This window comes from Poeciliopsis prolifica, unplaced genomic scaffold (genome assembly GCF_027474105.1).
Source record: "Poeciliopsis prolifica strain line A6 unplaced genomic scaffold, Auburn_PproV2 SCAFFOLD007, whole genome shotgun sequence".
Lineage (NCBI taxonomy): Eukaryota > Metazoa > Chordata > Actinopteri > Cyprinodontiformes > Poeciliidae > Poeciliopsis > Poeciliopsis prolifica.
The window spans coordinates 3,049,541-3,074,041 of NW_026562382.1; the positions used below are offsets into that span (position 1 = coordinate 3,049,541).

At 43.3% G+C, this 24,501-nt stretch overlaps 1 protein-coding gene across 2 annotated transcripts; it reads left to right on the forward strand.

The window, feature by feature from the left end:
• The first annotated feature begins 5,798 nt into the window (after window positions 1–5,798).
• ankrd50l (ankyrin repeat domain 50-like) lies at window positions 5,799–22,670 on the forward strand. 2 transcript variants are annotated; one of them, XM_055031762.1, is made up of 4 exons: window positions 5,799–5,904; window positions 10,679–11,415; window positions 18,108–18,325; window positions 18,974–22,670. In XM_055031762.1, exons 2-4 carry the CDS (start codon window positions 10,988–10,990, stop codon window positions 22,501–22,503), a joined length of 4,176 nt encoding a protein of 1,391 aa, XP_054887737.1. In that variant the 5' UTR covers window positions 5,799–5,904; window positions 10,679–10,987; the 3' UTR covers window positions 22,504–22,670. The 2 variants fall into 2 exon arrangements, with proteins under 2 accessions (XP_054887737.1, XP_054887736.1); XM_055031761.1 differs by lacking the exon at window positions 5,799–5,904 and adding an exon at window positions 10,323–10,593.
• Window positions 22,671–24,501: the final 1,831 nt, after the last annotated feature.

Consider the following 24,501-nt stretch of genomic DNA (forward strand, 5'->3'; position numbering starts at 1 on the left):
AATAGATTATAGGTAAAAGCAGTTCCTTGAAAAGGGGCAACGGTGGAAACGTTGGAGTCCGCCCTGCAATCGGTGGATCACTGGTTTGATTTCCTGTCCACCCGCCGGAAATTTGTGTCTTTTGGCAAGACACTTTACCCGCCTTGCCAGCCGGCGTTGGTCAGAAGGGCTGAAAGCGATTCACTGCAGCCTCGCTTCTTTCAGACTGCAACTGAAAGGCATCAGTTCCTCCAGGAGCATCTCAAGAGTCCGTGGTTCATGTCTTGTGCCTGGCTCCAAAACATGGTTGCATTGCATTTTAGTAGGATTGTCTTCCCTTCAATATTGATTTTTTTCTGAAGAACTTCAACAAAAACACCAGAGTGTCATGTTGTTTAATGATGCTGTGTGTTGACAGTGGGTTGAATGATGAAATTGTGATTTGAGGAGATAATTAGGATCCACATGCAGGCAGGATTCAGACAGAGTCATGGCAAGAAGAAGAAGAAGACGATTAGGGTGGAGGATGCACCAAAGACAAAGAAAACGATAAGAGACACTCCAGTGTTGATCAAACTGATGATGTTGATGATGATGTTAGCAACCATGAATCTGCAGGTGATGATGAGTTTCTTAAGTTAGTATAGGGGATTGATGGTTGGTTGGATAAACAGACAGTTGAGAAGAGGACAGCTTAACTCTCAAATAGTGAACTCTCATATGCTAGAAATTGAGACAACTAGACCCTGGACACTAGACAGGTCATCAGTCCACCACATAATGGCAATTTGTTATGTTACGTGTCTTTATCTTGTGGGAAGAAGCTGGAATCCACACAAGCATGAGCAGCAGAACACAGAAACATATCAAACTCTGGAGTTTCTTGCTGTGAAGTAGCAGTACTAACAACTGTTTCACCGTGCAGCGCTAAGATTGGGCTGGAATCTTCTTAAAATCCCCATATATCGCTTTTCAAACACTCTGCTGCCCACAATCTAAATGTTTCAGACATAATCAAACCCTTCCACTGTGTTTTTCTGGATCCTCCATATCAACTGCTTCACCCTCAACCTCTGGTCACATTTATGTTCAGTTAAAACTTGGCTTTCTTGCATCTTCTTCAGTTTTTTATATTTTCTCTTCAGCATTAAAGAAAAAGGGTTTTTTGCTTGCTATATGTGACCATGGTCAAGTAGACAAAAGCTCTGCAAACAAAGTGAGTTAGTGTTGAGCAACAGGGCTCCATAAAAATGTGCACAGTAATGTTTTTGGCCTCAACCTTGACTGAGGAAAAACAAGAGCGAGTCACGTCGTCCACGTACTTTTGACAGCATGTCAAAGGTTTTGCTTTGCTGTGCTCATGGATAATCAGATAATCTTTCAATTTTCTTTGAGATTTTTTTTTTTTTTGAACATTTAATATTTTTGGATTTCTTCACATTTGGAAAAGCTTATGGTGGCACAGTAAGGAATTTATCTAAGGGTAGAAACCTCTGAAGGCACTTCTGTAAAACTAAACCTTAGAGAAAACCAAGGAAAACAATCCCCCAAATCATACAAAATAAACAAACAATAACAAACAATAATCAGGATAGTGATCTAGACAGTACTGCAAATAAATAATCAGGTCATGTGTCTTCTTACATGAATGAATTTGAGAGACTTTCTATTATTTATCCATAGGGTTTAATGTGGATAAATGGGTTGAGGTTTGACTTTTAAACAGACAAGGTTGAAAAGTATGTTCAGGGAAATGTTTGACACATTTTTCAAAATTGCATTTGTGAGGTAAGACACTGATGTTGGACGATCTAGCTGTTACTCATTAAAAATGTGTCCCAGCTGGTTGAGGTCGGGACGGTGTGGATAACAGGGAACTCATTCATTTATGTTTTCATGGGCCTTGATGAAACACGAAGAGTCCATCCTCAAACTGTTTCCACAAAGCACAGGTAAGCTACAAGAAACTGTCCAAAATGTCTTTATATACTCAAGAATTGAGGTCAAAAACAACTCATAAAAAATGTGTCACATCATAATCCTCTCTGCACCAAACCTTACTCTTGACACAACTCTTCTGTGCTTTTGGCAACTGCCAAACAAATACTGGCCCATTGATTGCCAGACACAATACTGTCGACTCTAGAGTCCATCCAGTGCTCTGCATTGCCCTGTGTGATGTAAGGATTGGTCCTTCTCAGTCTCCTCCCACAGAAAGGCTCGTCTGGCTTAGTAGCTCCAGCCTTGTGGTCTTCCATTGCATCTCTAGAAACTCTCTGTGTTGGACTCTGCCAGCTCCTGGCCAACCTCCAGCACCTTTGCACGACTTTCCTTGGTCTCCCCGGTCAACATCCTCCAGCAACCCCCCCAACACAACCAGCTTCCTTTGGCTGCTGCCAGAACCTCTTCTGGATTCTTCCAGCAACACCATCAACACCATCAAGAGCATTTTAATGGTCTTCTTTTTGTTTGGGTTGTTTTTTTCTTTGCTTTAGGTCCTTCCTCCAAGGTCCCGTAAACGTGGATTTAGGGCTAATATGTTGTTTCTGGACTAAGTGGGCATCTGCAATCTACCCTCAAGAGAAAAGCTCTGTGGCAGTTTGTAGAATTTGGTCTTGCATTTTGCTTCATTTTAGGATTTCTCAGTCTTCGCTCTTCATATTCAGCTCATTTCTTGGTTTGTGATTCTGCACACTCCTGTCTGTGACATGTAGTTGCAGCCATTAGCTACATCTGCTCGATTCTAGTTTCTGTTTGTCTTTATTTTATTGGTTCTTGGTTCACAATATTTGTGTTTTGTATCTGCTGTTTTTGTTTGTGTCTCAACTCCCAAGCTGTCTCCCGTCTACATGTTGACTCAGCTGCATAGCATTGCAGTAAACCTGCTTCCCAGCAGAAACACTACTTGGTTTTTCATCCCGTTATCCAGGCCGGTCTGTTTCCCTGGACCTTTGGCAATCACGTTTTGTTTTTTGGGTTTTTTATTGGCATTCACGCACTCCCTCCTCTAATGCCAGTCTTGTGAACTGCCTGTATTGCCCCATATCATAACTACAATTGCCTGTGGCGTCTGAAGTGAAATACAGAAAGGACCCAATTTGAAATTGTTTAACTACAGTGGTCAATCGGACACAAGTTTATTGCTCTAACTCATAGAACTTGATTGTTGTTCTTTTGCAGGCCTAATAGTGTCATGGTTCCTGCATGTTTGTCTTCCTGTGACACACAAGTTACATAAACACACTTTGGCTTAAAGACAAAATCCTCTGGCAATGCTAGTCGTTTTCAATCATATTAGAGACAAAATTGTGTTTATCAACGTCGGCATCTTTCTGCTGGTGAAAAACAAAGTTTCCAATAACATTATGCGACAGGGACATGGTTCAAACGGGTTCGTATTGTCCGAGAATAGGGTTTTGGATGAAGGGTTCAACATACCGTGCCAAAGTCCAAACAGGGAGACGGACAGGTCAGGTGAAGGGTGAACCCACCTGCAATGAGTCAGAGTGATCAAACTTAGTTCAGTTAGAGACACAAAAGGGGAATAGGGACACAGAAATAAAACATTCGAACTTTGAAAATGAAATTAAAGTACATCAATGAACAAACTTCTAGACATCAATTTTCTCCTCAAATTCACTTCCATCCTTAAAATCCTTTATTAGATCTCTACATTTCTACAATCATCTCATATTCTCAAATGTAACTCTATAACATTATTTCAAAAATGTTAATTTAATTTCAGGTGCTTATCGCCGTAAAATGATTTCAGTGCCATCAGATTTGCCTTTAGCGATGTAAGACTTACATCTTAAGGAAATGCAAACCCTCACACAGCAGGAGTAAGAAAATGAACAATAACACTTCAGTTTTCTTTTGGAAATGGTGTTTGACATCTGTTAACTTTTTGAAGCAAAAAGTTAACAGATGTCTGTGTAATGCCCCTGGCATCCACCAGGGGGAGGTATACTCTCAGAAAAAGTTTTTCACATTTCAAGAAAAGCAAATGTTTATAGTTAGAGTGGTTAAGATGTGCAGAATTAGCAAAAATAAAAATAAAACGAAAACTAGTTTTTACAATGATTTTCCTGCAGGTTTAAATGAAGAGGAAGTGGTACTCAATAATGTATAACAAACTTGTGAAATTACAATAATAAAACATCCTAATACCCAAAACTGAAGGTGCAGAAATCAGTAAAGGGGCTTTCAAGCAGATGAGCTGACTTTCGTGCTTGAATGGTATTTTCAATTTCCTCTGCGAAGAGAATAATTAATGAGTTGAACTAATTTAGAGCATTAACTTAGATCTGCTCATTACAGATGGATGGACCAACTTCTAAGAAGCCAAGGTCGTTTCTCCAACATGAACATTGTTAAAAATAACTTGGAATATTACCTCCGAAAAAGATGTAAGATTTCTGAGTTGCACAATAAATTATTAAAAACACTTTCAGAAGAAACAGGATTGATGGCAAAAGGCTGTTCTCTCAAAGAGACTCATTTATTGTGTTCACACAAGTCAATTTGTTGTGGGTATAAGTTGATATCTTGTTCTTAAAATTATTTTTTTTGTTATTTGAGTTGGTGAAGCTGCATATGAGACCATGCCTAAATTCATATATCTTCACATTAACAGCCCATGTCTAAATGTTAATAGTGTAGTGCAGCTTTTTAAATTATTATTATTATTTTACAGGGAAGAAGATATTCCCAGCAACAATTCAATATAAACCATAACTAACCAGGATTCTTTGGTCTTTTTTGCGACAGTCCTGTCATGAACTTGAACAATAAACTGAGAACTGAAGAGTCTGAGACGGAGATCTCAGGGTAACTCAACATGCTGGAGTTTCTGCGTTGTCCAACGTTTGAGATAAATTTGCTATAATCCCAATTCCTGAACTCATCTCAATTATCTTCAATGGTTTTCCATTTCTGAAAAATGAGAGGTGCACCAATAAGGCTTTTCCTACCCAAGACCCCGTTTCCAATCTTGTTTGATGTATTTTCCGATTTTCGAAGTTAAGCATCAGCACTCATGAAAGTACTGGTGCTTCATAGACATAGCAGTTTTGAAATCCACACAAGAGTGAAGAAACTAGAGAATTATCCCCATCAAATAGCTTGGTAAGTTGCATAAAAAGTGGTTTAATGATGTTTTTTAGACCAATAAAATCAAATGGCAGCTTTTTTGCTTGGCTATCGGAGCCAATAAAGGAAAAATAGGCCAAACTGCAACCTGGTGACTCATTGGTGCATCTCCAGCCAAAGCAAACAAAACGAAACAAAAAACTTTCCCTATTTGCATGGTGAACTTTAGCTACTTTGGAAATGGGTTCATAATCTTTCCCAGATTGATGAATGAAAACAATTGCTTTTCTAAAGTCAGCTGCTGACGACATTGTGCTAACAGACACCTGACAATCTTCTGCTTACATAGAGACGATTAAACAATCAGGTCAACAAGTATTTCCTCCCATGACTGGACTTTACAGTCATTCAATTTTTTGCTCCCTTTTGTTTGACAATTCACCTAAAATAACTATTGAAAAAAAATGCATAAGTTTGTTTCACAGCAAAGTCTCTTTTCTTTTCCTTTTCCTTTTTTTTTTTTTTTTTTTGAGGTTGTTTCCGTATAGTGTAGCGCTCGCAGACTTTTTGCAGTCCAGTTGAATTCAGTCCTGCACACACAGACTGTCCTTTGTTTCATACCAAACACCATCAGGAGTCAGAAAGGAAGCAGAGAGAGACAGTCAGCAAAAAAAAAAAAAAAAAAAATCCTAATTCTTGGAGGGGGTGGGGAAAAAAAGCGACAGAGACGGATTCACCTTCACTGTGATGCCAGTGAAAGAGGACACATCCGGTGAGAAGCTCTGGGTGTGTTTGTCCTGACGGAGACGTAGGTGGACAGAGCGCGTGCGTCAGGTAAGAGCAAACAAACAATAAGAATGAAAAAAAAAAAGATTAAAATGCTCAAATGTGTCATTTTCTGCTGGGAATAAAACGTGAACGCGCGTCGGAGTCCTGCCAGAAACAGACATCTAGTCGTGCTGTTCGTTGTTTTCGTTTACGACGGCGTCGACCGGCGGCGGCGGCGCGCGAGCTTCACACGTAGGTTCCCACGAGCTGCTGCGGTTGTAGTTTCACCGCCGGCGTGTGCGCGCGCGCGCGTGGCGAGTGTGAGTGCTGCAGAGGAGGCAGACAGACCTGCGGGTTACCTGTGGATTCACACCGCCTGCTGTTCGGTTCTGAAGGACAAGATGCCAGAAACGCTGCAGGCGAGCGGGTCGGAGAAAACAATACTGGTTAATAAAAACAGAAGAGGAAGAAAAGCTGGTTGGTGATGGACCTTCATACACAGACTGGACATTGTAATTCAACTCTCCATAAACGCGCAGTGGGAATTTTTTGATAGTTACAGTAGTAGTTTGCTGCAAAATACGGAATTAATTTCCATCATGTTTTGTGGTTTTGCTGTAACATCAGGCCAGGAGTTGTTGCTGAGTTTCATTGCTTCAGTTTAATAACCCAGCAAAACCGTGAAGCATCATACACTAAAGATGTCATTTGACATTTTGTTTGTTGAAAGCAGATGTTGACCATTGAGCTTCAGCTGGGTGTAACTTTGAAACTGGCTGACTTCCTGTCCGACCATTCACTGATTCTGGTTTGATGTCTGAGCCAGAGGCGGCCTGAGTCACTGGGGGCCCAAGATGAAACACTAGACCCCCCCCCCCCCACTTCTCTGGTTTTTATTACTATTTATTGTGTCAAGCCTATTCTCTGCTCACTTGTCATGATTGGCTCATCAAGGTGTTTGTTTTAAGGGATAGTTTAGTGCTTTTTTGAAGGGAGGTTGTGGGAAGTTTATGATAGTTCCATAAACTGTATTAGACAGATGTCATAATTGTGGCATGCAAATGTTATTTATTACATTTCTGCACCTTCACAAGAAGCTGAGTTTGTTGCTACAACCGAGCAGCGTCCATGTTATAACTCTACACCGACGAAGCCGACCGACTTTGTAGTTCGGCGTTGAATCGTGGAAGCTGTTTGGCTGACAAAACAGCAACAAACTCAAAGAAGTAAAAATCCCTTTTCTTGTCATTATTGCAGCGTTATCCCTCAGTATTATTTTTTTAGTAAGTTGTTTCTCACTGCAACATATCTGTGAAATTCAGGTAGAGATTGTCACTGCCAGCATATTCATAGATTCTCACTTAAAAAAAAATCTTTTGCAGGTGGAAACAGGGTATTTAGTGAGTTAAGAGATAATGATAAACAGCTTAATTTGAAACGTGAAAGAAAGCAAATGCATTCTGAATTCAGATAATAGTTTTGTCAAAAGTGCTTCAACTTCTGGCCGTGTTTGACTTTCACACAAATTGCTTTTGAATACACTTCCTGTTTGACAGGTCGATGTAACACAACCAAACCACATTCCTCTCTCTAATGGCTGTTTCTAAACATCAATTATTATATTTTTTACGATCAAAGCGACACGGTTGCAGGTGAGAATTAGTTTTCAAGGAAAGATTTCTCCTCGTAAAGTCTACATTTTAAGAACTACGTTCGAGCAATCTGAAATGCCTTCACAGCTAAGGCTAAGCAAAACTGCAGTATCTGTACCTGGGAGAAAATCAAGTCATTTCTGATTATCACCTGTAACAGGAAACAGCATTTCTTCAGTGATACGTGGCTCACATTAGCATTGTGATTCGCTAAATTCTATCGCTTCGTTCCTTAAATGTACGGATATGTTGTGTATAGACCAATTTGTTGCTCAGTCAGCAAGAGGATGCAAAGAAAAACAACTTTTCAACTATTTGAGTTTGTTTGTATACAATTGACTGAAACAAGCTAGAATTAGGTACAAGCTAAATGGTCAAAGAGTCATATCAAAACAGAGGCCGCATGTTAGCATTAGCCTAGCATTTCAGCAAACTGCACTGTATCGAAACATCATCTGTCGCAGCAAATGTGAGTTTATTATTATATAAAAACATGACTGGCTCATCCCTGGTTAAACTTCATCCCCGCTGTTTGCAAAGTCGCAACCAAGCAAAATTCCCATCTGTTGTCATTAAGCTTTTCTGACAAAAACTCGAGAAGTTACACTTTATGGCTCATGTGGGCGTTTGGGGTTGTTAAGAAATGCTTAATTATAGGTCACATTGTCTGTGCTGGTTGCCCAGCAATGCAATTAATGTACACAGAAGTAATTGTCGTGGTTGAGAGACGAGGTTTCCGCCGTAAGGAGGTTCAGTTTCCAGGCAGATGGCCAGAGTTCCTGCTTCTTTACCATCTGCACTAATCAGCAGCTGTCTGGCAACATCAAAGCAAAGATAGTTTCATGTTACAAACTGTTGTTGAGCTTAAAAATATCATCTACTGACACTAAGTAGAGATTTTATATAGATATAGATTTTTATTTTAATAATGTGCAAACATAAAAACAACTTACATAGGAGATGTTAACAAAGGCCTCGCTGTCAGTCACTTCATACGCAAACATTCAAGTCCCAATTGAATGTCAGGCAGAAAATTTGACTATATTTAACTTTCGCATTGACAGCATGTCAGTGAAAACTTTGGCTTGTTTTCATAGCGGTTGCTCGCCAGGTTTACAATGCTTTACCGCCAGTAATGACAAGAATGCAGACGTTCTCAGAGACCGGTGCCAGTTTCCCTCAGTACTGTCATCAGGCTTCCCTGCTAGCAGAACACATTTCTCTTTTCCTGGAGAATATTGTCAGGAGTTTTCTCTGCAGGCTGACAGCAGACGTGTCCAACAAGCGTGTATCAGCTTCCTCTAACACGATGTGCTTGGTTTTAGAAACTGCTGTTATTAACTTTGCACTTTTCAATCAACTTGACGCTTGCCTGTCAATTTGTGCCTCATATGCACAGCAGTGTGAGGGTTTTTTTTTTTGGGGGGGGGGGTTGCCTGTATTGCTCTGTCTAGTGAGAAATCTTGCCTGTAATCTGTCAGATTTATCTCAGTTCTGCTGATGTTTGGTTAGTCGCTGATGAAAAATGAGGTGCGGTGTGTTAATGCTGTCGCAGGAACCTAAAACATTCTTTAACTGCATTCTTTAACGTCTAGTCATTCTGGCTGGATTTTACTATGCAATATAATTACAGCAGTATGTAATTTTCAAATTGCAGCATATGTTACCTTGCAGGGTAAAATATTTTAACTAAAGACATAGATGCAAGTTGCCAGATAAGTCCGGTGGTTAGTCATTCATCCAACGGCCTGTTGTGTTTTACAGTTAAAAAATGTTTAGTGAAAAGTGAAAATATCACTTGGTAATTATGTGTTATTAAAAATGCAAACATTTTAAAAACGGTAAAAAAAAAGGCAGAGCTCAGCCTGGTGGAGGTACAAGTAAAGCCTGGTGGCCCGCCAGGCTTGTAATACACCGGGCTAAACCCTGTACTCTTTAATTTTTCAATATAATCATCTAAAATTGTAGTTTTAATAGATTTGTACTCTAAGGGCTGTAGCTCCCAAACTTATTGTTAGCGCACTATTGCTACGCACAATAGGCACATGGTGAAGATCTGCCTCAATCAACAGTTTTATCGTAAATGTTATTTTTAACATTTTCTTCACTGTTTTACTAGAGCATGGGGGGGGGGGAGAAATCTGCACATCTGAAGATATGACTGAATGCCGTTACTTTGTGCAGTTTCATAAATCACCCTACTTTTAGTAGAATCCTGCTTTAAGGGAGAAATGTTTTTCAAGGACCGTCTTTGTGTTTGTATGAACGCTCCGCCATGCAGGCACCTGAAAAAACCATAGATATATTTTCTTAAAATCATGATTGTCATCGTGATCACAATGCTTCCACAAAATATCACGATAAACGATAAGTCTACCACGACTTCATTTCACTGTGGGCGTGGTGATGCACCTGATTTTCCTCTACACTCGCCATTTTGCATGTTGGCTCACAAACAAACAAAAAACTACTCAGATAAAATCAGCATCTGACCCTGAGAATATTCTCAGCTTTAAAAATATGCAGTAACTGTGATGGTGTACTGTGGCAGTGTGTGCATATTCCTACACCAATTAAATGTCCTTCTCAGGTTTTCTTGAGCGTCGATGCAAACATATTTGTCGTCGCAGATAAATTACTAAGATTTGCACAAAGCAAACTCAGCATCAAGACTCAACTCACTAACCTAAAAGGTTAGAACCTAATTTGAATTTTTAGGAAAAGCACGGCAGCTAAACGTGTAATGTGGTGTGTTATTGTCCTGTGGCTGAACCTTGACCCCAGGTGACTCCTCCCTTCTGTCAGCGAGAGGAGAAAACTCGCTCCCACACGAGTCCTCCCTCTCCTCCTTGCTGAACGATCTCTGTGTCTCTGAACATGCCGAGACACACCACGAGAGGGTGGAGACAGGAAAAAAAAGAAAACAAGAAAAACCGGAGAGCATGAGAGGCAGAGGGAGAGAGAAGGCAGGAGAGGAAGGGTGAGAGAGAGAAAGCAAAAGGCAGTTTCACGCCGAAGCTGACAGGAAGGTTCAATGTCCTAAAACGGGCGATAACTGGAAGGGGAGAGAAAAAATTTGTAAAACGGAAGACGGCAAGGCTGGGTGAGATGAAGTGCAATGAAATATGTGAAAAATGTTTTTTCATTGACTCATCCTGGCTTTCTGCTTCTGATTTCTGCCTGAGCAGCTCCTCGATCTGCTGGAGGCGCATGGCGGAGACCGGCAGCCGCAACGCTTCAGATGGAACCGGAACATCAGCATGAATGAAGAGGACGACGAGTCACAACTGAAGCTCACTTAAAAGTATTGCTTTGTTTTCTTTGTTTTATCCTTGCGACGAATCAAGGAGATCCAGCTGTCGAACTCACCTGGAGCACCACCAGACCACATCAACAGGAACCTTTCCTAAGAGTCGGACTCAGACCGTTTGAAGCAGCATGGGACGTGAAGTTGAGAGCACCGACTCGTCTCCTGGACGTCAGAGCCCCTGGAGCAAATGAGCGGCTCAGTGTACGGATGCGGCGCCAGCTTGCTCCGGGGCCGGCGCTTCTACTGCCGGGAATGGGCCCTGGACAAGCTGAGGCGCTGCCTGGACGCCCGTCCCGCGTCCGGCCAGGCGGCGGGGCTCCTCGTGACGGGGGGTCCTGGTGCCGGCAAGACCGCCCTGTGCACTGAGGTGGTGTGGCCCACCTCGGACTCGGGCCTGGCTGCGGGGCTGGCACGGCGCTGCCTGGCGTCCCACTTCTGCCACAGGGAGGACCAGAGGAGCACGGTGCTGTGGAGGTTCGTCCTGGGCCTGGTGGAGCAGCTGAGGGCCTCCCCACTTCTCCCTCCTGGCTATGAGGAGACCCTCAGGGAACCGGCCGCGTCTTCTGCTCTGGAGCCCCTCAACTGTCAAAAGGACCCGGAGAACACCTTCAAGAGGTTGGTACTTCTTAGCTGTTAATGAATTAATGATCATTCTTTTGTGTCACTTGAAGGATTTACAGCATTCTGCACTTTTGTGAACCCGAGCCTGCGTGAGATTTCCCGTCTAAAGCGCCTGTCCAATAAAAGAGACGTGCCAGTCGCTGGAAGGTGCTTCTGCCATCCTGAAACGGGAGCTGCGGCGTGCAGCGGCATGCGCGTGGCTCATTTCCAGCCCGACGCAGCATAAATTATGTGCTATCGCCCTTATTTTAACGGAGCTAAGGAGGAGAGCCAACATGTGTCCTCACGAGAAACGGCTTATCAGATTCAAGCATAATGTGAAAAGCAACCTGGGGGAAAAACCGAAAACCTGTTCTGCACCTTTTGGTTTTTGCAGTGTAAATCTGTTCAAACGATCCAATGTTTTTACTAAAAACTTCACAACACCCCCTTTCCTCTCCTTTAAGCTTGTTGACAGTCTTTTTGCGACTTTGGCGATTTGATCTGGAGCGTATGACCCCGTTGACTACCACCGTAACCTTAACCCTGTTACGACCGGCTTTATATTTAGGTCACCTGGATTAAATTTTATTTTATGGCTGCAGTAAGAATTTGTTCCGCTTTTTCCAGGGCAACTTCAACTCTCGGCACTTGGCAGATATTCAGAACTAGTTTGAGTTTTTAACTTTCCAAAAACTATTTAAAAGGCTGAACAAAAATCCCCGAGCTGAATTCTACCAAATGGCAAGCCTCTTCAAATGAGAACTGAAGGCATATAAGCTCAATATGGCTTTTAATACACTGTAATGTGATGATTTCTAATCTTTGTATTTAATTATGCTATCTCAGGTTTTTTATCCTGTCTTATTTCCTTGTGTTTCAAAAAAAAAAGTTTATCATTATTAAATTCTGTTTTCTTTTATAGGAGGCTAACAGTGAGAGTTAAGGGTTTTTCAAGTTCTTGTTTTGCTAGCAGTAGCTAAGCCTCTTAGCATCCTCTTACTGTATATTCTGATTAGATGGTCCTGGAGGCTACAGCTAACGGCTAGTCCTAGAGAGGCTAAGAATGCCAAAGTGGACATCTCCAAACATCTCCAGAGGTCGAACATGAACCTAGAAACTGTCTTCGTGTTAGCATCGGCTGTTTATTTACAGAGGACCTGATTGTTATTTGCAAGGACAATACAGATTGGAGGCAGTGCATCCCTCAGGGTCTTCCTGAGTGAAACAAATGCAGAGAGAGGAACATCTGAAAGGTGTTCAGCCATAACTGTCTGATAGAGAAATAAAAAAATCTGTCAGTTTAACGTCCATAATTGCAAACATGTGGAGGAAGGTCACGGTTGAACTTTTTAGGCTACATGCAAAGGGTATAAAAAGTATCTCCTTTTACCCACCATTGCTCGTGTAAAACATGGTGGTGGCAGCATTATGGGACAAACCCCACATCTTCCTCTTAAAGCACTCATCAAGCAAAAATAACAGGAAAGTAACTATTTAAAGTCAGAATCAACACACACCCTGTTCTGATTGGTTCATAGGTTCACCCTACACCTCCAGGGTCTACTTTAATAAATCAGCTCCTGCAAAAGGGCTCCATTTCCTCCTTTTTTTGTGGAACAAACAACAACGGCTTCCGCTCGCACTGTAGCTAAACAGCATCCTTTATGTTAAGAAACAGAGCTGAATCGCTCAGTGTTTTAGCTGCCGGTGTTCTCGCTGCATGTAAATGTGAAATCTTTTGACCGCCAGTCGAAGCCAGGACAGTCGCCGGGGGAAAAAATAGGAGCGCGATAGCCATTCTTTCCTCGACATGTATTTATTTCACTTCCCATAATGCGGCCCATTCACGGAGCACCACAATGTCCTCTCCAGTGTGAATGAATGCTACAGTGTTATTTACGACACAACATCCTTCCAGAGAGAGGAGACAGAGCGGGTCTGGGGTAAAATAGAACAAAGACGTGAAAAATGCCTCCCCTGCCCCAGTGACCGTCTCGGCACCAGTCAGCGAGGTCACCCTCCTCTCCGGGACGTTTCAGCCCTCTCCCCGGTGTGTTTGTTCTGCGCCGAGTCCGAGGCCTTTCAAGCTCTTGCTGATGTTTGCTCTCCTCTGGTGTGAAGTGCTGAACTAGATTCCACATTCCCCACGGACTGGCTCGCAGCCAGCCGCTGCTTTCCGTTTGGAGCCCAAAGAGTAAAAAACAAAAGCCTGCGCCGTTTTTGAGGACAGCCATCGATAAACGGATGGGATGGATGCGCGCGCGTGCATGTGTGTGTGCAAGGTAGCAAAACGCAGCATACGTGCAGCGGGGGCGGCTCTCTGAGCCCAGCGGGTCGTTAACGCGGCTCGGGCTGCTTGTTGTGGTGCCGCTCCCGCTGCGTTAAACTGTGCAGACCTCGGGTTCAATGAGTTCGTCTCGGTGTGTGAAACCAAATCAGCACCACCAGGAGCAGCAGGATGTCGGCTGTTACTGTCGACCGTTTCAAACCCCCACTTAAAGGCATCAACATATTATTTAAGCCGCATAGACCAACAGGTAGTTGACTCATTAAACTGCAATGGATACTTTTAATGTTTCCTGCCCTTCTGTTTCTTCCTGGCTTTGGAGAAAAAAAAATGAATCAGGGCCTTCAAAAAGTATTCAAAAAATTTTTCCAATCTCTGGATATAGGTTTGGGCTTTGACTATGCCGTTCTAAGACTCCAAAATGCTTTCATTCTCAACCTGTTGTGTTGTATGTCTTGCTGGTGGAGGGTGAACCTCTACCCCAGTGTCGTTTGTTGTATTTTCCTATTTACCTAAATGTTGTTGTTGTTTGAGATGCGTAAAAATTCACAATTACTTCAAAAATTGCATATTTCATCTACAAAGATTGTCATGTTTTCACCTACAGAGGGCGACTGCAGAGGATCTCTGCTTTATTTCAGTTTATTTTGCATCTCTGTCACTTTTAAATATGTAAATTCCCAAAAAAGTAACGTGATGAATGCTAAAATCTCATATGTAATTCAATCTCTGACCCACTTTACTTTTCCACTTGAAATTACAGCAGCGCCGATCTTGTAAAAAACCTCCTTAATTCATGTGCTCCAGTTAATAGTTCATGCCTTACAGGGAAAAAAAAAACAAAACCAAAAATACCCCTGAACTTTCTGAGCTCAGTGCTCAGAAAGTTCATGAAAATAGTTTCAAGTGAGCTCAGAAATTCAGAAATGTTTCAAATCCGTTCGTGAAGTAGGTGGCACTCAGCAGCAATTTGCGAATAACAGTCATTTTCTCGTGTTGGTGGTCTCGCCCGCGGTTCCAGCCCAGTCACCCGTTTTGATCTCATCTAAATTATAGCTTAAAAAGAAACAATGGCTGCAGCTCAGGAATGCGGTTTATTAGGGGTCCGAATGCGCATGAAGTGATTTACATCCTGCCTCCGCGAGTGTATTTGTCACCGACTCTGCCCTCTAATTACTGCAGGTGTCACAGTGACACGCGCCCCTTCAATAAGGCCCATTATATCGCAGCTTCAAAGGTCACCCGCGGATGTGCGTCCAGCACCATCTAACCCGAATGAGGTGGGAAAACATAAAAGGTTAATTGCACTTCCTGTCTGAGTGTGTGTGTGTGTGTGTGTGTGTGTGTGTGTGTGTGTGTGTGTGTGTGTGTGCGTGTGTGCGCGCACTCAGTCGGGGAGTGCTGCTTTATTCAGATGACTAAAGAGCACTGTGGCTTGATAAGCTCGTCGGAACTTAGATGTGGGTTGACGGGGTTTAAAAATCTACTTTTAATTGCAGGATATGGCCGATGATAAAACGTCAGGGCTGTTAAAGATACGCAGATGAGTCAAACGTCAAGACTGCGTGTTGAAATGCCTCCGTCGTCAATCAAAGAAATTAGTTCTGAGACCGCTGATAAGCAGCATTTGATGAGCTGCTTGAAGCCAAACTGTAGCCCTATTATAGAATGACTAGAAATTCAAGCTGATAAATAGTAAATAATGTACCAGTAATGTATTTGAAACACGTGCGTACTGTGTTACAAAGTTCTTCTAACTTTTCGACTCAATCAGTGTAAAAAAAAAACAATGAAGGGGAAAAAAGGCACTTTAATTCAATTTTAATTCACATAGAAAAAAGAGAAATTAAATGTTGCCATTACTAAATATCTTCAAATAGTCAGTGTGGACGATGGTGCTGTTGGCAGGAAGGATATCCGGTAGCAGTCAGTATTGCAACACATCTGAGGAGGCCTCTGACTGAAGACTGTCGACGTCCTAATATTCCTCAGTAACATGCTCCGGATGACGCCGCCAGTTGTCAGCAAACGCTGCTAATCCACCTCATTTGCTTTTGCTGCTCCCCTTTAAGTCTCTGCCTGGCCGTATCTGTGGTTGCAGTTGGAGTTGATCCTCGGCCATTACGGTCAGAAGCAGAGACGGTTTGAACTTTGTCCCTGCTCTGCACCCACGAATCCTTCTCTTCGACTCCTCTCGTTGCCCCCGGTTATGCTTCGTAACGACTGTCGAAAAGTAAAGCAAGAGCAAAAACTCCTTCCAGCTGCACAGCATCCTAAACCAGAGGGAATAATTGTCAAAACATTGAACGTCTCAACTAAAAGAAAAACATGAGCAAACGTAGGTGGCTACATCCACTTTTCATACAACATTTTGCAGCAGATATAAAAATAAAAAACAGAGGACTTGGGAATCAAAAATAAACTTGAGTTTTTTCAGGCTAACAAACATGGTTGTTGCCGGGCAAATTAAAAAAAAAACATACAAAAAAAACAACGAAGTTGGCATCTTAGGTGCTGGGAACTTGGTTGTCAAGGGTAATTTATTTTACAACTTACATTAAACAAAGATAACCACAAACTTATTGCAGATCTCTTAAAGAGACATCAGAGTCCGGTGTGATTGACAGCAGGTCAAAGTTGTGGAATAATCAGCTTTGAGATTCGGACACAAAGTTGCGATTGGTGCATCTTTAACTAAGCGACGTGACTGAAAGTTTTTCTCGGAGAAGCAAGTTTACATCAGACGCCAAAGCCGTGAGAAACCTGTTGATCTGCTAAGTGAAAGTCAACAGTGACTAATTCTGTTGAAATGAGCACATCTCAGGGTTAGGGTTGAAGTCATCCTGAGAGAAAAAATAAATAAATCTGTCAATTGTTACTTACTTATTCTCTCTTGAGTTGATGACCTCTTACAATGAATGTATCTAATCTCCCTGATAACTAGTGGACCTTCATAGACCTTTATAAACACAGACATTAACAATAATCACAGCGCACAGACACAAGCACACACCCTGTATTTGTGGTCAAATAAATGCTTGAGCTTAGCCTCTTTGTGACCTGTCTAAACCGAGCTCGTGTCCTCGCTTAATTACCGATCGCCTCCTCCCGGACCGCGTCACATTTGGTCATTTCATAACCGACTACTTCGCTTGGCTTTGAAGCCATGTTTGCAACAGTCAAAAAGAAACACAAGAGATGAATGTATCTGCTTTATTGAAACAGAAATGTGGCTTTTTTTTTTTTTTTAAATGTAAATCTGTGGGTGAAGGTCTTGAAATAAGCATCATTGGCTTTTACGCGTTAGGTCGCTAATCCAGAAACTACTGTTTATCTCCTTCTCCAGAGGAGGAGGAAACACATATCTGGCAGCTATCTGCTTTGTTGAGACAGCTTGAATATAACATGCCTGATGCATACACATACATAGCAACTATTATTATTTTATCCCAAAAAATTACATCTGTTTAGCCTCGGGATCCGTCTGAATGAGCAGTTTTCTCCTCCACACTCCGTGTGCACTGACTTCAAACAGCAATTTTGCGTGTTGATATTTATAGCCGTGCCCGACAAAATCTCCTTTGTTTCTGAAGTGCAAAAAAAGAAGAAAAAAAAACTCTGGGGTGTCACTTTGAAGTGAGGGAAATGTGCAAATGAACCAAAGCTCCACAACACGGAAAATGATTCAGTTTTATGGATTGAGAAATCCGTGCAGAGGAGGAGCCGTTAATGACTGAAACCGTTCTGCAGTGGCCTGTTTAAGATGCCCATGTATTGATCTGCATGTGCGTGAGCGTGCCCAGAGCAGAGGGAGGGGAAAAAAACCCCAAAGTTTCACAAACCTGAGTCACTTCAGGCTGCAGGCAGGGTGTGGTTGTTGACTGTGCTCCTTAAAGGCCAATGCTCGTTTGGTTTTTGCCAAGCGTTGGAATGTTTTACAGCTCTGTAAGGTGTCCCTGCTTATTATTGCACAGCATAAAGGAGGTTTCTTTGTACAAATTGCTGTCTCAGATAAGTGTTCAACATTGTCGGCCGTTGTTGTGCAGGTGTTGTTTTAATGGAAATAACTGCTAACGGGTTGTCGAGTTTAGTTTTTCGTTTTCTGCCCGTGGTTTTAAAGGCCTCGGCTATTGTTAGATGCTATGAATGTATAAAATAGAAAGCTAAGAAACGTCACTTTTGCCACCCTTAAATGAAAATTGCCTGAAGCAACGGCAAGGTAGCTGTTCTGATATTGATTTGCGCTGCTTCTATTTAGAGTTCAAATCTCCAGTGTGTGTGTGTGCGTGTGTGAAATAATCGTCTTCACATTTCTTCTGTTCCTTTCTCTCTCTCCTCCGCCTACAGTTTCTGCTGTTTTAAGCCATTCATCCTTTCTTTCTTTTTTGTGTTTCTTGCTCCCATGTAATACCTTTAGGGCAGTTTTGGAACCCCTGCTGGCCCTCCCTCCGCCAGCCCAGACCCTGATGATAGTGGTGGACGCTCTGGATGTTCAGTGTGTGCCAGGCGAAAGAGCTGAGAAGAGCGGCTCGATTGCAGAACTCTTGGCCAACAATCAGCATCTACTGCCCGGCTGGTTGCTGCTGGTCTGCTCCATCCGCCGGCAAAACAAAGACGTGTGCAAGATGTTCTCGAGTACGTGAATTTCTGTGTTCCCGTTGTCTCTGCTACTAAACCCTATGTTGGAAAACTGGGATGTCGCCTTATTACCCAGGACTAGATTATTTGCTCCTGCCATCACGTACAAAGACGTGAGAAAGTTTTTACCACCACAGATTTAGGCAGGTTTGCATCATACAATACACTATAAACTACTGGCCATCCTGTACTGTAAGTGCAAAAAAATATTTGTTGAATCCAATATGGCAGATAAACAAAAAAAGCAACTCAGGAATATCCAGACCCTACTACTACTGTAGACGACTCTTGCAGGTAAAAACAATATTGTGACATGAAGTAACTCCTAAGATTAATACTAGAGATGCATTTTCCAAATAACAACCTTGTATTTGGAGAAAAATACAACTACCGGTAATCATTTGGAAAAATTTTTTTTGATTTTTTTTTTTCAATTTTTAATATATATATATATATATATATATATATATATATATATATATATATATATATATATATATATATATATTAGAAAACCCAACTTTTTTAAAGCTTTACGAAAATCACCAAAAAAAATCTTGAAGAATTATAATTAATGCATGAAAGGGTTCAGCTCAATAAAACAATAAATAAAATTATTTTTGAAAAAACTATTTCTTTGTTTAGGCTTCCGGAGACTCTGCCTGGACGATCTACGGAAGCCGCCAACGGTCCGTGATGTTCAGCAATACATCCTCTGTCGTCTGGATGAGGAGGCAGCGCTGCGGCGTCAGCTCACCCCCGACACCGCAGACATGCTCAATCTCCTGCACATAAAGAGCGGGGGCTGCTTCCTCTTTCTCGAGCGAGTGTTGGATGGCGTGGCAGCTGGGCTCGTGGGTCTTCGAGAGATTCGAGACATCCCTGGGACTCTCAATGGACTCTACCTTTGGCTCTGCCAGAGACTCTTCCCCCGGGGCCTGTTTGTCTATGTCAGACCTCTCCTCAATGTGCTCTTGGCTGCTCCACGTCCACTCACCACTCAGAAACTATTTACAGCAGCCTGGACTCAGGACACCACACTCAACGTCCAGGACTTCCAGAACAAACTTCATACACTGTCTCCCCTCCTGATCGATGGCCCGGAGGGCACCAAGCTACTTTTTCATGCCAGTTTTACAGAGTGGCTGACTGATGTTAAGTACTGCACGCAGAAGTACCTCTGTAACCAGACCGAAGGCCATAGCATGCTTGCCATGTCTCTGACTCTACAAGGACCCCATCTAGACCCCGAAGGTGCATGTCAGTTAGCCACACACTTAGTTTGCTCGGGTCACCATAAGGAAAACCCCTCATTATTGGCGCTCTGGATGCTGTGGACAGGCCTGCCTCCTCTCACTCCCAGCTGCAATGAAACCCTCTCCACATCCTTTGCTCAACTTCCTCCACTGGTCAGTCAGGAAGTCCCTCAGCTGTTAATGAAAAGTGGACTTCTTTCGCCAGCCCATATTTCCGACAAGGGGGCCAGTGTCGGCACACGCTTTCCTGTTGAGGAAGGAGATCCATTGGATACAATGGAGATGGAGGTGTCAATAAAGAAACTGCTAGATAGTGGGCACTCTGTAAACCAACTTGAATCTTCTGGACAGACCTTGCTTGCGAAAGCAGCTATTGAGGGTTCTGCAAATGTAGCTAAATTTCTTCTAGCACATGAGTCTGATCCACTCATAAGTGATCATCATGGTCAAACTCCTTTGACTTTGGCTTCCAGACAGGGTCATGTCAAATTTCTGTCTATCTTACTAGAATGGATGAAAAGCCAGAGCGCAGAGACTGCAGTGGCAATGATGGAGCACATTGACAATGAAGGTTGGACGGCACTGCGCTCTGCGGCTTGGGGAGGACACTGTGAGGCTGTCCGCTTACTTCTGGATGCAGGGGCAGATGTAAATGGATGCGACAGTGAGGGACGTACTGCCCTCAGAGCAGCTGCATGGGGTGGTCATGAGGAAATTGTCCTCACCCTGCTGGACTATGGGGCACAAATTAATAAAGCTGACAGCAATGGACGTACACCACTTATTGCTGCTGCCTATATGGGCCATCCCGAAACCGTCGAAATATTGCTGAACCACAATGCAGAAGTCAACCTAGCTGACGGAGATGGACGTACTGCCCTTTCAGTTGCTGCTCTTTGTGTCCCGACTGCTGCAGCGGTCAAAGGTTACGGAGAGGTAGCAAGTCTGTTACTTGAATGTGGGGCAGATCCAGGCCACAGAGACAATGACGGAATGACGCCACTGCTTCTTGCAGCCTATGAAGGCCACGAAGATGTGGTTGAACTTTTGTTGGAAGCAGGTGCAGATGTAGATGAATCGGCTGGCCCTGATGGAAGCATTTCTGCCGCAGCTGCTGTCACGCCACTGTTGGCAGCGGCAGCAATGGGTCACATGAACACAGTGTCCAGGCTGCTCTTCTGGGGTGCCGATGTGGATGCCATTGACTGTGAAGGGAGGACTGCACTGTGCCTGGCAGCAGCAAGGGGCAGCTTGGAAGTAGTCCGTGCCTTACTGGACCGAGGGTTGGATGAAAATCATAAGGATGACCTTGGCTGGACCCCAATGCATGCTGCTGCCTGTGAAGGCCATCGTGCTATATGTGCTGCTTTGACAGATCAAGGGAGCATGGCACGAGTAGGAGAGATGGACATTGAAGGACGCACCCCTCTTATACTGGCAGCCCAAGAAGGCCACCTGAGTGCTGTCAAGCTACTACTTGACAAACGTTCCCCGATTGATCACAGGGCGTATGATGGACACTCTGCATTGAGTGCTGCGTTTCTGGAGGGCCATACTGAGGTTGCAGAACTGCTTATGAAGAGAGGGGCTGATACCGATGTGCGCGATGCTGAAGGTCGGCCTCTGCTCTACCTCCTGGTGCTCGAAGGTCGCCTTGATATGGCCACTCTTGTCATAGAAAAAGGAGGCGTGCCACTCGAATCTAGAGACTCCGAGGGCCGCACAGCTCTTCATGTGGCTTCCTGGCAGGGCAGTGTGGAGATTGTAGACTTACTATTAAAACACGGGGCAAACCCCAATGCACAAGACACTGAAGGGAGACCACCAATGCATTCTGTGGCCTGGACAGGAAATGGAAAAGTAGGACATCGTCTTATGGAAGCAAATAGTGTACATATAGATCTTGCTTGCCATCAAGGGGCAACAGCTCTGAGCATCGCAGCTCAAGAAGGACATGTTAACATTGTGAAAATGCTTCTTGAAAAAGGTGCAAATCCCAACCACATAGATAAATATGGACGCAGTCCAGCCAAAGTGGCTGGAAAACATGGGCATGTTACAATCGTACGGCTCTTGGAGAGCTATGGAGCTAAGCCATACCTAGGCCTGTTGCCTACTTCTAGTACTGTATCTCCTTCAAAACCAAACAAGATCATCTCGTCGGGAATGTTGGAGAGTAATGGAGTCGAAGCGATGGCCACTACCTCCTCCTCTTCAGTGTCCTCTCCCGGTTCCACTGGAGAACGATTCCACTCCATGCAAAGCTCCCAGACCTCGTCTACCTGCCACTCACTTGCTACTGTGCAGACAGTGCCAGCCGACAGTCTCAGTTTTATCCAGCAGATCCAGCAACATTCACTGCCGCGCAGCCGGAGCCGACACTCCACCCTCCCTCCGCCGGGGAGCTCGGGCATGGGAAGTCTCCATGGAAGTAGCCAAAGGCTTCCAAAATGCCTTCCCCCACCTTCTGTTTGCACCGTTACGGCTATGGTACACAACTGTGATCCCCCTCAGAAAGGTTTGTCTTCTGGGCTTGAATACCATGACAAGAAGAACAAACAAAGCTCAAACTTGATTAAAGCAGAAAGAGCTGCAGGTGGTAAATGGAACTCAGTCATGGCCTCTCTTGGTATAATGCCAAGCAAAGACAGCCCTATCAGTGCAAAAAACAGAGAGATTCCTTCGTTGGACTACCCATACAGACTGCAGAGCCCATCTCAAGTGGAAGCTTGGGACGCCCTGCCCCAGAACATTTTAGCACCTGTTTGTTACAGTTTCTCCCCAACCCCACCTAGCAGTGCCTTGACAGATGATGTTATGGTCACTACAGATCCGCACCTTAATCTCAAACAGGCCATCAAGCTACAGTTTGAGGGCCCCACCAGTGCAGCCTTATACAAAAGAGAGACACCCCTGTGAACCGGGAGTGAAGTTTGTCACTCAGTCTTTGGTCTTTCTTCATAAACCTTTAGGATAGGAATCAATACTCCTATGTCGTTCACAGATTCTTTTGTTTTGTTTTTTAACTCTGTTAATATTAATTACACTCAAAACATTAAAACGGCAACCGATGCCTTAAAATCTCACACGTGTGCCTGGTGTGGTCATTTCTGGCTCGCTTTGTGTGAGCTGTAACTGTGTTCTGCTCTCAAAACGAAATGTCAAAGGCGACTTCTGAAGTAGGAGCGTCCCGCAGAGATGAAAGTCTGGTAGGGGGCAGATGGCGACCACCCAGGACGGTTTTGATACCGGAGAGGAGGGCTTTTCACACCATCGCTTGGTGGTTTTCACTCATTATTTGAGGGATAGCTGTGGGGTTTGTCAGAATTTACATTTCTGAACTTCTTCGCGAGTTCTTTTGTCGTTTTAATGTATAAAAGTTTAGCTTCGTGTATGAATTGGCTCGACCGAATGTCCGCATGTTCGGCGTCAACAACCTTAATTTACAGTCGTCATGAGCTCTAACTGCTAATAAAACTCTTAAGTTCATTTTCTATGAAAATGTGAATCATTGATCAGCAGCATGAAAAGTAGATTTTAGATTTTAGAAATATTATGACTGACAAATAAATGCAAAAGTCTTCTGTTTATGTCGTTTAACAGAAGTTTGGGGTATAAAATAAGAAATATACATATGTAGACATTTGAACAAATCATGTCCAGGATGTGTGGGGTGCTGAAACATGTCTAGATCCAGAAAATGACCCTCTTTATTTGGGACTCGCCTATTCTCGAACGAATTGCAAAGAAACACCAATTCCAGCGTTTGAGGGCGATTCACAACTTGTTGACCGCGGCTGGAATCAGAGGTTTAAAGCACCGACTCAGACAAACACATCCAGGAAACGAACCAGAGACAACGTCACTCAGGAACATCTTTCCTGGGCAATGCAGGATGTTACTCAAATAACTCTTTTTCAGAAGAAGCTAAATTTAGCATTTTCTTTGAAAGGCAAGGTTCTAAAACACTGAGCAGAAAGTTCCAACGTTATTGAAGGTTGATTCATTGACTGACCACCCTGTGCTTAGCTGGTCATCAAACTGGCTGGACCTAAATGCCTTGGAGGATGTATGACCTGTTAGCAAGAGGAGGATGAAAGGCACCAGACCCAACAACTTGGACAAGTTGACGACTGGCTTTAAACCCACCTTAGATCCTCCTCAAAGCCACAGGACCATCACCTCCATGCTGCTGCGCAAGGATGCAGTGATTCACGCAAGAAGCACCGACAAAGTACATAAACGGTGCAGTTTGAACAAGTTGACATGTATGTTCAACATCCTTTTTTATTGGTCTTAAGAAATGATTTCTGAGAAACCGAAGCTTGTGTTTTCATCGTCAAGAATAACCAAAACTCTTTCATGTTTGGTCCGCCTGTAATTACAGGGTTGGGAAGTTGTAGGTACTTAAACAATGTTTAATTGTAGGTACATTGTGAATGAAACATTTTGAAGTCGCCACATGGATCCTCTCCCAGGTGGTCTCTCTGCGGGTCGTTGTCATCCACGAGCTCTTCACTTAAACAACCAACATGCAGTTTGGTCTCCTGACTCCTAGTGAGCAGTCGTTAAGGAGAGTAATGGCTGAAATGCTTTGTTTGACAGAGGTTATCTGAGTATTCTTCATTTTTCCTCGGCGCACCTTTTGTGTCTTTCTCAAAATCTGTTTGCTGTTCTCTTAAAAGGTGCACAGCCGAGTCCTGAACTCTCAGCACTGGTCTTCTGACTCTGTGAAGTGGTTTGGTCTCCCCTGTTTAAAAGGTCGAGTGTTGCTTGCAGAGATTACCTCAGACACACCTTGCCACTCAGCTTGATGTTTGTGCGCTTTATTTAAACGGGTTTCTGGCGGCGCCACCTCTTAGGTCCACCATGATATTTGGAGAACAGACCTTAAAGTACCGCACACATTCCTGCTTC

Bases quoted from the DNA above. Each gene is read 5' to 3' on its own strand.
- ankrd50l (XM_055031762.1), top strand. From the start codon at position 10,988: ATGAGCGGCTCAGTGTACGGATGCGGCGCCAGCTTGCTCCGGGGCCGG. The intron at 11,416-18,107 runs GTTGGTACTTCT...TAATACCTTTAG, and splicing joins CCGGAGAACACCTTCAAGAG to GGCAGTTTTGGAACCCCTGC. The intron at 18,326-18,973 runs GTACGTGAATTT...TTCTTTGTTTAG, and splicing joins CGTGTGCAAGATGTTCTCGA to GCTTCCGGAGACTCTGCCTG.